This window comes from Drosophila elegans, unplaced genomic scaffold, assembly GCF_018152505.1.
Source record: "Drosophila elegans isolate 14027-0461.03 unplaced genomic scaffold, ASM1815250v1 contig_208, whole genome shotgun sequence".
Lineage (NCBI taxonomy): Eukaryota > Metazoa > Arthropoda > Insecta > Diptera > Drosophilidae > Drosophila > Drosophila elegans.
Window position 1 is genome coordinate 18,127,549 of NW_024545578.1, and position 17,453 is coordinate 18,145,001.

At 39.7% G+C, this 17,453-nt stretch overlaps 1 protein-coding gene across 1 annotated transcript; it reads right to left on the minus strand.

Annotated features, from left to right (window-relative positions):
• Window positions 1-4,609: 4,609 nt before the first annotated feature.
• LOC108142727 (tyrosine 3-monooxygenase) lies at window positions 4,610-10,817 on the minus strand. The gene is made up of 7 exons (XM_017266751.2): window positions 10,302-10,817; window positions 9,169-9,280; window positions 8,776-8,898; window positions 8,559-8,651; window positions 7,391-8,210; window positions 6,971-7,097; window positions 4,610-6,609 (listed from the first exon to the last, which is right to left on the minus strand). Exons 1-7 carry the CDS (start codon window positions 10,368-10,370, stop codon window positions 6,211-6,213), a joined length of 1,743 nt encoding a protein of 580 aa, XP_017122240.1. The 5' UTR covers window positions 10,371-10,817; the 3' UTR covers window positions 4,610-6,210.
• Between the last annotated feature and the right edge of the window lie 6,636 nt (window positions 10,818-17,453).

Here is a 17,453-nt window from a genome sequence, read left to right on the forward strand (position 1 = left end):
AGGCGGGCACACTTTCTGGGCGCTACTTTTTAAGTTTGTTATTTATTTTTTATTTATTTTTGTTTACGGAGCTTCAGTGTATTTAAAATATAGGAAGCAGAATAAAGCAAAAAAAAAATGTTTTATTATATTGTACAAAAAACGGACTTTAAATTTGTACACAAAATGCTTATTCACAAGCTAAAGGGTGGCCCACGAAAATGTATATTTTTCAATTAGTTTTTAAAATTTAATTGTGGAATTTTGGTGTGTTTGGGGAAGACCGGGAGGTCTTCTTATATGTATATAACTTCAATCGAAGTTATGTCGCCGATGTCTTTATCTTCCCTTTGGGGGATGAAAAAGTCTTTTCCCTTTATCTTTAGTGAGATTTGAAACTCGTGCTTTGTAGCGTGATTTCCTGAACAGAAAGGGTGACCAGACGGTTAAGGCGGTCATATTTTTTATCTGCGAAGTCTAGGAAGTTTTCAGCGAAGCCAGATTCTCACGATTTAAAATAGGTTTTTGTAATAAATACCTGCTAAACCGTAATTAAACAATCAAAAACCTATTCCCTATTCCAGCACCGACCTTTGCCATCTGCCCCAGCTCTAGGCAAACTTCCGCTTTGACGGCGCGTGTGCATGACTTTTAATTAGCCAGAGTCAACAAGTGGCCCAATGGAGCGTGTAAATCTACTTAAGACTTGCCGTTCCAGACTCTATATGTGGTCGCAGGTCCAGCTCACGCTCTGCGGCAGCCACAAGATGAATGAGATGATGAGATGGGGCTGGCAAACAGATCACTCCGGGCATTGTTGACATTGCGTCAGCTCTCTTTTTGTGGGTAACTGTTACCCGATCTGTTTGCCCACTTAAAACCATAATATTGACACCCATGAATGGATACAATGATGCGCAGAATCAGGCCCAAAACAAGTCGATCCCGATTTCAAGCCAATCGCGTGCCGCTGGCTGGTGTGCAATCATTATCGCTCATACGCCCCGCTGTCCGGGCTTAAGCCCGACTACCACGACCATCTGGCTTTAACATTAAATGCCAGACAGGGCGGCTGCTTGGCAACCGGTGATGGGAAATTATATGCACGATTTTCTTGCAATTGTTTAACAACATTGACGGCTTTTGGCATGAAATCTCACAGGTTTTCTCCACTTACTTTTAATACCTATTATCTCTACCTTTTTTCTGCAGTTTTGTTTAATTAGTTTCGCATTTAAAATTCTAATTTTAATTTATGATCGAAAGTGGTCTTGCTATCTAAGCCCTTAGCTACTGTTGCAGCACTTATCTGGGCCAGGTGTTGTGTTCCAAATCGATTGCTTGGACTATTTAGCAGTCGCGCAGCTGGCACCCGTAGCCGTAATTGTCTAGCCATTTAATGCTGTAATAGTTTTAATTATAGCCCCGTGACTTTAACTGTTCTGGAGACAGATTTTGCATGCCCCTGAGAAAACAGGTGGAAATCAGGAAGGTTTGGTGTTGTGTTCTTTGCTTCTTCTAATTAAAAAATAAAACAAACCTTAAAGAACTAGTACTATAATTAAATCTTAAAGTTTTGTAACCGATAATCGGGTCTGATGGAAATGTTTGATTCGGTAGTGTTATACGAATAAGAATAATATTTGAATTATGCAGCTATAAGGTAAACATTTCTAAATAAATAGTTACTGATCTTTGCTAGTGTTGTACATATAATTTTCAAATGCAAGCAATATATAAAAGTATTTGTAAATTTATTCTTAAATAAAATTTGGGCCACTATTATGGGATTCCCCTTTTAAAAGACATGGCTAGATCGACTCTCCTTGTGATGCTAATCATGAATATATGTACAATATTACAAACTTCAGGATGAAATTATAATACCCCCTGTAAGGGTATAAATATCGCAGCTATTTATGGGGGCATCTCTCACGATCCTAGATATTCATAAGACCAGCTGTTGCGGCATAGACATGCAAATGAGGGGTTCTACGACCAAGCCTCACAACCCCTGGAAGCACTGCATCCCCTCAAGAGGCGCGGGGTGGAAACCTGTTCATACTCTAATTAGCCCTAGAGCTATTGCAATTATAAATGCCCGATCATTTAAATTAGAGCCGGCCAACAGGTGCACCTCTGGCCAAAGCCCCGTGTAGTTGACAGTGGGCTGGCTAACGGTTTGGCTGCAGATATTCACACCTCCAGCAGACACACTCGGTTCCAGCTAAGTATGAGACTAGATTTAGTATCTCTGAAAAGTTCAAGACTCGCGTTTCAATTTCAACTAATTGGCACGAAATGGCGGCCAGAATTTGGCCATGCCAGCTGTAAGTCATTGACTTTGATATTCGATTAGACAAAGCTAAATTTCAAATACCAACTGGTAATGGCAATAATAGAGGTAGACATGTTCTAGTTAATTCCTTTGGCTACTGTCAAAGCCAAGCTTCAGCTAACCTTGGCTTTTGTATTTTGGGTTTTTTGTTTCGTTGTGTTTTATGCGGCTTTAATTAGCCAAATTTGAAATGTTGCGGCGGCTGTAAATGAAACGTGTTTCGCTCTGTGCTCTGCGTTCTGCGCACTGCCACTGCCACTGCCTTTATTCTTGTTTATATTTTTATTTTCTTTTCGGCTGTGTAAAACAACCTAAACAATTAATGAAAAGTGTTTAATTGCAAAGTGCATTGGGCTTCCGGCAATTACCTCGCCGTCGTCGGTTCAACAAACCCGTGCCAGCCTCGCGTTTCCTGCAACCCTAACCCATTTGCTCAGTGGCCTTGACAGAAGACCATAAGAACCTTATGCCAGTGGGCCTACTCGACCAGCCCGAACTGACGAGCGACACGTAGTCCGCCGCTCTTGGCAATCGAATCAAGTGCAAATGTTTGCCCAAGCCAAACTCAGCGCAAAGCATTCGGCCAGCCTTTTAAACCTGACCCAAATCAGTCGGACGATTATAGCCAACTAAAGTTGATAAATGCCCAGCCTTAGCTCCAGCTGAACTTTCATATTTTTTTAGTATCAGGCAATAGCTATAATAGAGATATATCGGCAATAGCATACCAAGTGCTAAATGGGTATATCGACGCATGGGATTTGTTAGACATATTAATTCACCCGTTAATTTTTAACATTAATGTCAAGTTCACAAATAAACTTTATACATTTTATATGCCTAACGGCTACTACAATTATTACTGCAAACACTAAAAACTTCATACAAAATTTTAAATATTCATTATTGGATAGTTAACTTTGGTTGAAGCTAATAAATGCGTTAGGGTAATAAACTACATTCCAGAACACCTGCTAGAGTTATGATCAATCAAATTAATTATAGAATACTACTTTTAATAAACATTGATTTTCTAAGCCTAGTTTAAGTAATTTGCACACTTCATATTTGCAATATGTTCCTAAGTCAAGTTCAAGCTCTAAAAAAAAATATAATTAAAATTATTCCTATCTAGTCATTACAATTTTGTTTTTAAATTATCTAATATATCTCACATAAATTCAATGACATTAACTTATTGGAATTCCCAAGACTTGGTTTAAATATTAGGTTTAAATAGGTAACTCCAAAGAAGCATTGAGTTTTTAAATATAACCATATTGGCTTATTAAATTTGAATTTGTACATCATATTGTAATTTTTAGCCAATTTTATAAGCACAATATAATAAATTTGTTATATATATAAAATTTAATCAAAATGCTTATATGTACTACATGTGCCTTATAAATTATTCTACATTAGCACAAGCATTAACTGTTTAAGTTAGTAAAGCCAATATCTTCTTAGCACACCTGCAAGCCAATCTATGAATTAGAATCTCGAGAAATAATTAGCCAATAGAGAACCGCTTAAGGGAAATCCCAAGCCCTAGTTCATATATTAGCTAAGTCCGTTTTGATGATCAGCACACCTGCGAGGGCATTTTAGCTTCGATACATTGCCATGTCCCTTGTCGTTCTGATTCTATATTAATATCATTATAATTGGACGACACCGTGGGCGTTCCCACGAGTCCACTCCATATCGCCTACATCCGATCGGCAGTTGCTAATTGTCGTTGTTGCTGGCCGCCGCTATTCGAAGCTATTAGCACATTCAATTCCAATTCACACAGCCAATTATTATATCACAATAATCTCGTACTCGTACTCGTACACGTATTGTAATTGCCATATGATAAATCCGCTCAGGTGTTATTTATTGATCGGATTTTTTCCTTTCTTAGATTAATAGGCTGAGGTAGGTCATGTTTTGAAACAGCTGTCGCTGTGTTAATCAGAAAAAATGTATTAAAATAAATACGTTACATTTATCAAAATCGCAAACACCGAAAATTGGTCACATAAAACGTGGTTAGGAAAGAAAAGTTCTATTGTGGTAATTATAGCATGCTCGTGTGTAATTACGACTAATTACTAGAACTCGCTAATTAAAATAAATTGGCATAGGTTGAGAATAGAATTAAATAATTCCACCAGAGGCCCCTTTCCAATTGTTAATCATGACTACAGGATCTCCGGCAAGTCAAGGTGTGCAAAAAAAATGAACCATTGTCAAGTGCTGGGGGCGTTTTAAAAGTGCCACAGCCCCTCCCAGAAATTTAGTTCCTTTTCAAGTTTAAACGGTTTCAACTTTATTCATATAGTAGCGAATAAGTATACATACATATAGAGATAGAGAGACATATATATATATCTGATATCAGCACGTTTTGTGCACCACTCATGCTAGTAATACTTTTATGTATTGTATTTTTTCAGAGCCAACGAAGCCTGTCTTGGGGACCAACTGCGCTTTAACTTGTATATATATTTATATGCGAATATAATTAGTTATAGTTTGGCTAATTGCTTGCAGAAATGTTAACACTTGGTTGGCTTTCGATTCAATTGCAACTACATCGAACAATAACAATAAAATTCCACGCTACGTTAACTTTAAATATGTAATATTCTTGATCCCAATGCTGAATCCACTTTAAAATGTTTGGATATTAATTACTTTATAATGGTATATATTTGGTCCAAGGGTTTTTGATATCTTGATAGACATTAATGATTTAATTTACTTTGTATATACTATATAGCTCGATTTCATTTCAGTTTTCATATTTCGTTCACTTGTTCTCACCCGTAAATATATCATTTAAATTCAATTATCTTCTCATTTCATTGCTTTCAAATGTATAAATTTTGAAATAAATATTCCCCTTTTATGTCGTAAAATGTTCCCTAAACAGAATCAGACTTTAGAGTTGCTAATTGCCAAAGAACATAATCAAATGAAGAAACCAAAGAGTAATTATTTTTCAATTGCATTTTTAATTTTATTAATACACAAAACTTAAATAAAATAATAATGTTTAAACTCTACATACCTACAATACAATACGTAATAGTCATAAGTATAATAATAGATAATAATAATAATAGTACACAATAGTAATATTGTCGTTTACAGTTATTGTACAATGTAAGAAAATTCTATTTTGTTTTCCGTTTCAATTTGATCTTTACCATATTTTCTCGTTTGTTTGAAGTTGTATTTTTTTTTTTTTTGTTCATTTTTCTTTTGAAATACTCTCTCCGAATGAAGTTTCAATACCGGGTATACTATATCGCGTGTCTATATAGTCTAGGTAAATATTGTGAGAGACAAAAAGAAGATAATAATAATACAAAAACATTTTGTGTCTGAGTATACAAGCGGTTTTTTGTGTGGTACTTTGCCTACTAAGTGCGGATGTATATGAACTTTGCATTCCCAGCTCTTCACTTCACTTCACTTAAATCGCTTTGCTTTGCTTGGCTCGGCTTGGCTTTGTTTTCACATCACTTAAACGTCTAACGATTTTTTGGTCCAATAATAGTTGTGGTGATAAATATGCGGGTCGGGTGGTGTTTCGGGTGATAAGCGAATAAATATGCTTTTACCATGTGCGCGATTTGACAAATAGAACTTCAGATGACAATAAAATAAAATTAAACAAAAAACAATAAACAAAAAATTACAAAAATAAAAATAATGCGCGATGCCTTAATTTTGGTTCAAGGATTACGTGTACGAGGGATTGTGCGGTATGTCAATTTAAAATTAATTTGTATAAATGAGACCGTTGCACCTGTATGTGAGTGGGGGGTGGTGTGGGTGGTGAGGGGGATTGTTTTGGACGTTGTTTTGGGTGCTTCTTTTTGTATCCCCCCCTCCGTTTAGAACGGGCGTCGCAGCTTGGAGATGGCGTTGGTCAGGTGCAAGATCTCCGTGTTCATCTGATGCACCAGGGTCTCCAGCTTGTCCACGGAGTCCAGAACCTCGACGCGTTCGGTGTGCGGATTGAAGCGCACCTCGAAGGGACGCGACATGGTACTGACCCAGCGGCGGAACTTGTCCTTGGCGTCCTCGAAGCTCTCGGCCACGTAGTAGATGGGCTGGTACTCCTGATCCTGGTACGGCTGCACGGCCGTGGAGGCGGGCTCGAAGGCGCGGTGCTCGCACTTGTCGCTGATGGCGTGCAACAGCTCGCCGTAGGAGCTCAGGAGCCCAGCACCGTAGGCCTTGATCTGACCATGTTCCTTGCAGAGACCGAACTCAACAGTGAACCAGTAGACCTGGAATTGTCAAAGAAACACCCAATTAGTTACTAAGGCACAGAACAAACAAAAATGTATCATATTGTTAAAGAATTCTCATGTTGGAAAGGCTAACTTTAAGACTTTAAAAGACAAAAGTGTTTGGTGCTCCAATTTGCAGTTACAACATTTAATGTTTCATTAAAGTTAAAATAATTTTATAACTGAAGTGAGACCCATTTTGTTCGTATTAAAAATCATTGAATTGAACTTTTTCTGTGCGACTTTGACAGTGACTAAACAATGATCTTGGCTGTGAACAAAATACGAAAAAAACCAGCTTTGTCATAGCTGCACTTGAGGCTAAGGTCATTAAATTGCAACTCAATTAGAAACTCACCGTGGACAGCTTCTCGATTTCTTCGTCGGAGGCACCCAGCGAGGCCAGTCCAATCTCCTGCGAGAACTGGGCGAAGCTGGGATCGGCCAGCAGCGGCATGTGACCCAGCAGCTCGTGAATGGAATCGCTGTAATATGGCAGAGGAGAACGAACGCTTGTTAAAAGTGTGGAAAATGTGCTCCGCATAAAGCAATTAGCCTGGCTAAATGAGCTGGCCAACACGCCGCAGTTCCTGCAGCCAATTTGCCTGAGTTCCAGGGAAAAGTTTTCCACGCAAAAGGCGGAAAAGGAAATGATGCCAGCAAGGCAGGCAAATGCAATTAGGCTGGGACAAAGAGCTTTCCCCCTTTTGAAGTGATTTTAACCCCCCTCCGAAAAGAGTGTTCATATATATATATATATAAGATGAGGGGTACTTACGGCTCGGGGGTGTGGTAGGGCGAGTTGACGTGGCGCACATACTGGGTGCTCTGGAAGATGCGGAAGGCCAGGGAGGCGAGGAAGTCGCGGGCGGTGAGGAGGCCGGCGGCCGGACGCAGCGAGAAGCCAGTGTTCTTGCGCAGGAAGTCGGACATCTCCTGCAGCTGGGGCAGACGGGTCTCTACGAAGATCTGCTCGTCCTGGAGCTTCTGGAAGGCGGCACGGTACTCGGCACAGGCATGCTTGGGGGCCAAATCCTGGACGGTCTTGAAGACCGAGCGCCAGGTCTTGACCTCCACGTCGGAATACTCAATGTATGGGATCGGATCTCCATACTTGTAGGCGAAGGCAATCTCGGCGATCTCCTTGCGACGCTGGCGGTACACCTTGTCGGCGAATCCGGGATGGTTCATGTCCAAATCGGGCTCGTACTTGGTCATCAGGTGGTTGCAGTTGTCCAGCTCGGAGGCGTGCTTGGGGAACCAGGGAGCCTTCACGTTCAGGTTGTTGTCGGCCATTAGGTTCATGCTGCTAAAGGAGCCCGACTGGCGCAGGGAGCGGATTAGCTGCAGCAGGTTGCCGCGTGTCATGTCCAACTTGATCAGGACATCGTGATCCACGCCCTCGACGCGCGACTGCCGGGACTCCACATGCTGGACGGCGCCGTGGAAGGTCTCGATGGCCTTGAGAATGCGGCCCAGCGAGGAGATGCCCTCCTTGAGGCGCACCACCAAGGCGGCGCTCTGCATGGCGGCCTCCGCCTCCGGCGACTCCGATGCGGCATTGGCCAACAAAATCTCGTCCTCGGTGAGACCGTAATCTGCAAAGGGGCCGAAAGGAGGAGAAAAATATGGTTAAGATGCAATCATCCAGGGCTTAGGGTCACGTAAGCGATAAGCGGGCTACGTGGTGATTGACGGCGGCACTGGTTGCCAGGCAAACGCATTTCACTTTGCCCTTACTAAGTCGAGCGTAACAAATGAAAAAGGGAAATGCGACATTTCAACTGCTCGACTCCCACTCAATTGTCCGTGTGGCTGTGTGTTGAGTGCTTTTCCTCTGCCCCCGACACTTTATCATATTAAGCACTTAAATCAATGTCGCACGCTTTTCAAAAGCCCCTCAGAAGTTAAGTACTACTTATGGTTGGGTAGTGGCCCCTGCTCACCGTTCTTGGTTGCTGGCTGCTGGCGTTCGCCTTCTGGCTCCTGCGATTGCTCCGGCTCTGGCACGGCGCTCTCAAACTCAACATCCTCCTCAACTAAAAGCGAATGAAATAAAAATAATAAAACCCATGAAAATCATAATCAAAATCAAATCAAAGATAATAGGCTTGACAGGGAAACGGAAAAAGGGAATAAAAGGCAAAAGGCATTGATATTAACCTGCAACATATTCGTTATCCAAGGGCAGGTTCTCCAGATTGGCCTGCTCGTCCTGCAGCTCCACATTCTGCTCGGCAGGAATGTGCTCCTGAGCCTGCAGAATGCACTCCTCCAGGGAATCGTCTTTAAAATTAAAATTAAAACAAAAGGAAATCATAAATAAAAGGCAAGAAAAAATAATAAACTTAAAACTAAAACAAAATTTAAAAAACAAATTAAAGTTACTTTATAAGGTGTTTCTTAGCAAGATTTAAGAATTAAATTCAAAGCCCCAATTAAGTTTTTTTGAATATTTTTTAACCTTCCACTTGTTGAATTTGCAAAGTTTTCAGACCACTTTAAAGCTACTTTGTTCACTTATTTATATATATTTAATAGATTTTTGAGACTCACCATTTGCCTTGCTGCGGGCCTCCTCGAGGACGGTTTGTTTGGTCTGCTTGACCACCAGGGTCTCGAAACGGGCATCGTCCACCAGGCTGCGGCGACGGGATGGATACCCATTCTGGAAAAGACATGGAGATAGATCCGTGTTAGTGACACTTGCAGGATATGCAGCGGAAATTAGACCGTTGCCTTGACCTTCACGCGTGGTTTGGTTTTTTGCTGCACGCTTGGGTGGTGCTGCTAAGCAGACTATTGCGCAATTTTCGAGGCTTATGTAAAATGCCTGTGAAAGCGTAGTCTTCAGATCTTTTCTTTAGGTTTCTTGAATAGAGCTCGCTATTCATGGAACTCTATTGATTGTGATTCAAAGCTCGGAATGGTAATTTAATGCGATGTCACCGATTCGAAGACGGCAAGGTGCGAAGATAACTGATAAATATGAAGTGAGTGTGTGTAGCTGAAAGCCATCGAAAATCCCCATGCGATTCTGGGGGGAAAAAATGCAACTGGCAACCGTTAAAGGTTTTTTTCTTTCTTTTTTTTTGGGGGGGAAAGGGGGAAAAAGGTTTTCATCAGTTGCAGTTTTCACTGTCATCTTGTTTTTGTTTGTTTTTGGTGGTTTTTTTTTTGGGCCACCGCTTTGGCTGATGAAAGATGCCCAACTCATTGAATCATTTTTATTGATTTCATATTTTGTTTTGGTCGGCCGCAGCATAAACATAAACAGAGACGAGTCAACAATGAGGCGCGACTGTTGCGACCAGGCTAAGTGCAGGGGCATAAAGGCAGCCACTTTCACTTATTTGTTAAATAATAACTTAACACACGACTCGTTGTGGCCGCTGGCTGCTGGGCCTTTCGATTTGGGCCGCCTGTTCTTAGAGGTGTGACTTTTTGGCCAACTGATTGGGCCACCTGAATTTGCGAAAAGAAATGCGGGATCACCAAATGGGCCGATTGCCCGGCTAACTGGTTTCAGTTTCGATTTCGATTTCGATTTCGGTTTGTTTTTCAAAACACAAAACCTTTGGCTAGTCACGTAGACCAAAATCTTGTCTCTCTATTTGGATAATTTTCTCTGAATTTGTTTTTTTTGATTTCGAAAACTGCGATTTTGTATATTTATTATGTGGACTCACCTCAATACTGTAGGATTTCTTGATGGCGAACATCTCGCGGTTCTTTTGGGCTGCTGCAACGGCCATCATTTTGTTTTGTGTGTGTTTTGGTTTTTGTGTGGTAGTTGTATTAACAAAAATTTACGCAAAGTGTTGCCAAAAACACTTAGAATACTATTTGCTTATGTGCTTGGTTACGCTTTTCTTGTTTGATTTGCAATAAGCACTCGAAATGTGTTGACACTTTCACTGCTTATTGGCGATCTGGCTGATTTGAACTGGGACTGGCAAGAAATACGCTCCTGATACTGAACTGTTTGCGTCTAGAATTGAGCTGGACAAGAACTATCAAATCTCGAATCTCGACTCTCGATTCACGGCGGGATAATTGGGTGTATAACTTTTGTGGATCCTTTCGCGAACTCGAAACTGATGTGATGATGGTTATCCTTGTCGGCTAATTGTATTACAACAAACAGAGTCAGCAAACTACTTGAGGCTGGGCACAAGTCTTTAGAGCGAATGATAGCGAATCAATGCATGCTCCAGGTCGAGTTGCCGCCGCTTAAATACCCCCAGATTCCGATACCGACTCCGATTCCGACGGCCAAGTTAACGAACGTTTCAACGAACGACGATGCCAACGACGACGACCACGACGATGACTGGTTTTCGCATGACGCGGCTGTGACGTAGTTGCCCAGCTGGAGCGGGTTAACACCGAGATGCCAATACGCCGAGATGCCGTGGGGTTTCCTCTCACCAGCAGTGGGTCGAGAATCGCGGGGCCTGACTCGACCAAGTTCAAGTGCGGCAAAAGGCTAGAACGTCGCATTGGCCATGTTTTTGTTGCTTGCTTGCTCGGTCGCTCGCTCGTTCGCTTGTTCGCTTGTCACCATCTCTTGGCTAAAAAGCGGGGTTAACCATTAGCGCGTGCGCGTCAGTCGGTGGATTGGTAGAATACCCAAAAGCATTTGGGATTGTCTCTCGGCCAAGTAGAGCGTCATTAGAAAAGCCTCAACAGGTCATATAGAAAAAACCAAAACAAAACAAATACAAGACATGCCAAATGTTAAGTATACGCCGCGTGCACGGGGAAAAATAATAAAACTAATGCTTCGGTCAATTTTTGGACAGAAATCACTTTGAATACATAAATAAATCGTTACTACATGCAATATAAACATATTTTTATTATCTTGATCAATTTATTTTGATCTTATAATTCTTTACAAAATCAAGAAACTTTCAAAATTATCGACTGTCTAGATAATATAATCAGGAAAACTTTTTTATATTAATTTATTTATTTTTATATTTATTTGTGTTTGTATTTATTTTATGTTGTTATTTTTATCTTCATTTGTGTTTGTATTTATTTTATGTTGTTATATTTTTGTTATTAACAAAAATACCTAAAATTAAAGTACAATGAGTTCATAATTATCGAGCTAACTAGGTAAGTAAACATTTTGAAACATATATATATATATAAAACTAAGATATTTATTGTACTTTCACATTTTTCATAACTAGTATTCCTAAGTTCAATATTTCAATATTATGATCTATAAAAAATTGTTTTGCCTATAAAATTCTATTTTAGTACTAATTTTTCAAGGTGTTATTACAGTCAAAGCCCCGAGCTAATGCCCGTAGATCCTGAATGACTCAACTGAAATTCTAGAACTCTTAACCAGAGCGGATGCAGAAGCGGATCATATAGGGACAAAGTGAAAGTGAGCAGAAAAACAAACTAATGATAAACAGGAAGTTCCGATCACATGTGTACGTGCGTGGCCGAGTATCGAGTATTGAGTATTTAGTACCGAGTAGGCGGCACCCGACCATATCGATTACATTTTAAAAGCACATTTAACAACTAATTTGCATGCGTAAATGTAGCACATTAAACTAAGTCCGGGCGATAAGTGCTGCCATATTATAAGATCTATGGCATAATTGAAAGCAGCGGCAAAACATCTGGCGAACGGTATTAGCATATGGCAACTGACGGTTTACGAGATCGAATATGTATATAAACACATATTCCTGTAAGCTGATAACGCCGGCAAGGCTGCCGACGCTGCTGAAATTGGATTCGGGCCGCCATCGAATGACATTTTCAGTGGCAGTGGCAGTGGCAGCTTTATATTTGAGCGTGTTAGCTTTTCAACCAAATTCAGTTAGCGCCGCTTGAGATCGACGCGATTTGCCATTGATCTACATATGTGCACTCGTACTTGCGAGCAATCCGGTCATCCTTGCAGCCTGCATCTAGCGACTAACTAACTAATGCCGATGTTGCTACGGACCAATCAAATTAGTAGATCAAGTCGACTGATTGAGCTAACGAGCCCGATAATGAGCTAACACATCATCTAGACGTCTATCCAATACAATCCGCACCGATCGGACAGTAGCATTAAGTTATTAAGTGTACCGAGTAGTATAACATCTGGCGTAGCAAAAACATAATCATAACAACACTGATAGATATATTATACAAATTGGATCGATAAAGTGGGCTTTATGATTCAGTTCGGTGGCAGTTGTGGGAGCTAGGAAATCTATCACATTTAATCACATTAATGGAGATTAGTTGATGGAAAGGCCATTTCAAAACAATGTTAGGTACTTCGAAATATAACTATATACTATAATTTATTTAGTGGTTTTCTTTTATATCATTTCAATTTATACCATGACATTATATTTACAAATGTTTTCATTTCCTTTTGTATTTATTTATTCAAAAACTACTATATATCTACTGTTTAAATCGGAAGTATCGAGCTTAGATTTTTACTTGTTATGCATGTCAAAAGGTGATTTAAAAAGTAAGATATTTTAAAACAAACACATTTATATATCAAAAATAGATCGGAACCCATTTAGCCTATAAACTAAACTGCGTACTATATTAGCCATTAGTCATGTGCAAAAGTTCCCACATTAGCCTCCATGCCATTCACATTTGGCTAAACATTTACTTCCGATTTTCGTGCAATCTTTTAGGAAGCCAATCAAACCATAATTTCAGTTTAAGGTTTTCATAGATTTATGCCAGTACATATCTTAATCTCTCACACGTTCGAATGCCCTCACGGCTGGGACAAACTTTTCTTCCGACACTAGTTTTCTACTATTGTTCTTTGCGCTGCATAATTAAGGCACAGCCTCTATTTTTGCTATTTAATTCTCTTATTTTTTTTTTTTTGATTTCATATTTAAATTTAATTGTGCACGGCGCATACGCTTTGCTCATTCTAAAGGTAGTGTTAGATATAAGACGGCAAACAATATGCACACGAATATACGAGCACACGCCCAAGGTTTCAGAAGTCACAAAATTGTTTCAGATACATGGAGTCTGAGTTTTTAGTCGTGATTCATGGAGGCGGTGGCCGTTCACTGGGATTTCCTTGTCCTTGGCCGTGAACCTTTTAACGGTTGACTAGCTCCTGAGCGATGCCCCCTCTAAAACTCTTTCCCCATCCCCTCGCATTTGGCCAACCAGTTTGTTTGTTTGTTTTATTGAAGTCTCATGATCAAACCATAATCAGTTAAACAGTCTATATAAGCGATCCCCGCCTCCCTTGATGTTTCTATCTCCCTGCCATTAAACAATGTTTAATTGTTTGCCACGATTAATTTGAAATGGCTCCTTTGAGAACTGAATTTGGCTCGCGCTTGAAGGTCGATGATATTGGCTTTTGCAATTTTTAACTTTTGTTACATAAGACGGATTTACTTTTTTCTTTTCGTTTGTTTTATGTTTGTTTCTTTTTTGGTTAGACCCAATGATCAATCATCGAGATAAAAGAGCGTTCAAACAAATTAGATTCTATAATTACAAATTTCACAGGCGGCAAGAGCTGGAAACGACCTTTTCGGACTTTATTGGCTTTTTACTGTGCCACACACATTCATTGTTCTATTAAAAGGTGTATTTATTTTTGCCATGGTCACGTAGTCCACATTTCTGCTTAACTTGGGAATATCGAAGTACAGTTTCTTGTGTATCGATTCCATCAATCATAATTGTCAGCATGAAATGCAAAAAATTTTCGAATTTTCAAATCCGGGGAAAGCAATTCCTGTTAGTTATTTGTTTGAAACTGAGAACAAGAATGAAGAGAAATTGGTACCGCAATTCATAGATATGTTAATAAGATTCTTCTACTTAAGGTATATGAATTATGCATAATGCAAAAAGCAAATGGATAAACAAGACGATACTTTATAAAATCATAAAAACCAGTTAAAGTCCTTCTTTAAAGTGTGGTATATTTTAGAGATAATTTATAAAATTACTGCAGTCATTTAATTTTGAGTTTTAAATATAATATATAAATTAAACAAACCTGAAAAACTGTCGTTTGAATCATTTGGATCAAATCTTTTTTAAATATCTAAACATAAAAAATACTACAGGTAACATAAAGTTGTTAGTTCATAGTTTCTAGAAATTCCAACAAAAATAAATCCTATTTCTTAAAATAATTTCAATAAATCAAATAAGAATAATTATGCATTTAGATACTATTTTTTGAGAATACATAAATTATATGCAATTTATAAGTTTATAAAAAAATTATATTATACAAATAGGGCACTAATAGGGCACTATAAAGATCTTAAGAAATGCCGACCAAAAGGTAAAAAAAGATAAAATACAATTTATTGAGAACGTTGTAGTAAAAACTAAATAAATATATAAACGATTAAGAAAATTATTAAGACCAGAAACCGCAATGAGAGTTTTTCCCAACCTTCCGCCCCGGATCGCTTTGTTTTTCCGTCTCCGAATCCCACTCCGAACCGCACAATCTTGCAGCCTTGCGGCGATCCACTTGGGACTGGCGATTTCCCAGCCCTCGCTGGATGCCCTTGCCGCGGACTTCCGAGAACAGAAATCTGTGCTAGGACTGTACCAGCAGACCAGCACTTCCTATGGGGCAAATAAATATTATTCATAATTCAATTAAGCGCAATTAATAAATACAATTACGAGTCCATTTCAAAAATTCTCAATTTACTTATTTATTTATTTTTTTTTTTTCATTCCACTGAGCCACATTCTATACGGCACCAATCTGGCCAAGCAATTATGTGCATTAATTACAAATGGCAATCATTTTTGTTGTTAATTATTGTATAATATTGAAGTTTTGCTTTCCCAAATCGATGTAGTCGGTATCGGGGTATGTATGTAGTACAGTATTAGCCATGTCGATGAGCTGTCGAAAGGGGGAGTCCGATTCCGAGTCTGGGTCCGATGATATGTCAATCACGTGCTGGAAATTGGAATCGGAATCGAAGTTCGGAGGCGGGGATCTCTCCGCTTTCTAAGATCAGCTCGTTTGCGGCTGATTCACTCTGGGGCTGGAGCCCCAAAGATGACGCCGGCAGCTGTGGTGGCTGTGATTTTATTGCCCGCATTTAGCACTTAAATTGTTCATTTGAATATGCAAAATAGCCGCGCGCCTCGTTCGCATTTCGTTTTGTTTTTCGTGTTTGTTTTGGTTTTGGTTTGTTTTTGAATCCAATTTTTTTATCTGTTTTTGTTTTTCTGTTTATTTTGCGTCACGTGCGATGCGGCAAACAAAAAACATGTTCAAAAAAATCCCAGAGTCACTGCAGCGTAGCATAAATTCGAGTCAGGGGATTTTCTTGGCCAGGACACCTGTTGACGTCACTTTCGGATGAGTGTGCCAGATAAAATGATGGCTAACAATTTAAGCTACGTTAATAATTAAAGTTGATTAGTGAATTCGTGGGAATTGAAACTATACAGGGGAATGGGGAATTCCTGCAATCCATTATGGAAGATTAGGTACGCTTTGGAAAATTGACTGGATGAGTGTGGAATACGAAACTACTCATTAAATTAAATAACTCATTTAGCGCTGCTGTAATTTGATGATGCATTTTTCGCCTGGATACTTCGAGAATCGTTTAGACTGGTTACTTAGGAGACTTACGGATTCTGGCCAGGACTCCGGCTCGTGTTCCGTGCTGCCAATCACAACTTTATATTTAGCTGGTCGTTGATTTTAACGACTTTGCCTTACTTAACCGTGAATGTGTTCCAAAACATTTCCAGGGCGTGTTCGCGCAGTGGACCAAAATAAACACCAACTTAATCACCAACGTATCGGAACGAGCCCCCAAAAATAATCGGTAAAAAGTAGCTTTTCTCAGGTATGTATATATATTTCCATTATTATCACATTGTCGTAAAAATTCGGCTAAAGTTGAACAAAGCGGCGAGGAACTAAACCAGTTTGTTGCACCTCGTCAACTATACTGCACAAAGAAAGTTAAAATTAAAGCGCCAAAGAAGCGCGGAAGATTTTGTACTCTGATTATACGGATATATAGGAATTTAAATGCAAAATATACGCATACACTTGCATACATGTGTGTGTTTAATAGGCCAATTTAATGGTGTCGGTGACGGGCCCTTTTGGCCACTTGAAATGTTTTTCTCTGGCCACACACTTGACCCGCTTAGCAAGGGCATTGTGGGGTGGTCAGCTCAAAAATCAATAGATACCTGTCGATGACAGGTATGGGATGGGGATGAGGATGGGGATGAGCTGGTGGTGGTCACAAAAACCGTAAACGGAAGCCCAACTCCTGGCTTTTCATTTTGCAAGTGCGTGTCTCTGGTTTTGATTCGTTAGCTGACTCGACTTGGTCTTCCCCAACGCACTTGCGTCAAGCGCGAGTGTTGCTGCCTACAACTGCTATCTGAGTCATGGCCGATTGTCAGCTGAGATACTTTCAAAAAGTGGATATTTTTCCCAGTTACAAGGGGTTTTTTTTCGTGCGAGATCAACATTCTGATTTGATTCTGGCACTCTTGTGCTAATTTCCAAATCGGAAATGCTGCGGTTGATCTGGCAAAAAAGAAGATGCTTTGATTACTTTGGGATTTCTGGGTGATTTGCATAATTCTTTGTCGGCTATTTCCTAGGAAACATTCTACACACGAGTATTTTCACAATGGTAAGACAGTCGAATGATTTGACAGATTCTTTTTTTGCCATGGGCTTAACGCCACCAAACGGGTTTTCCCCAAAGCTATTTAGCATAGTTCGCTTAAAATGCTCCACTTAACGCCCAGTTTTGTTTGCTACCGTTTGAGAATGTCCAAAATCCAGC

Bases quoted from the DNA above. Each gene is read 5' to 3' on its own strand.
- LOC108142727 (XM_017266751.2), bottom strand. From the start codon at position 10,370: ATGATGGCCGTTGCAGCAGCCCAAAAGAACCGCGAGATGTTCGCCATC. The intron at 9,281-10,301 runs GTGAGTCCACAT...TGTCTTTTCCAG, and splicing joins AGAAATCCTACAGTATTGAG to AATGGGTATCCATCCCGTCG. The intron at 6,610-6,970 runs GTGAGTTTCTAA...TGACAATTCCAG, and splicing joins AAATCGAGAAGCTGTCCACG to GTCTACTGGTTCACTGTTGA.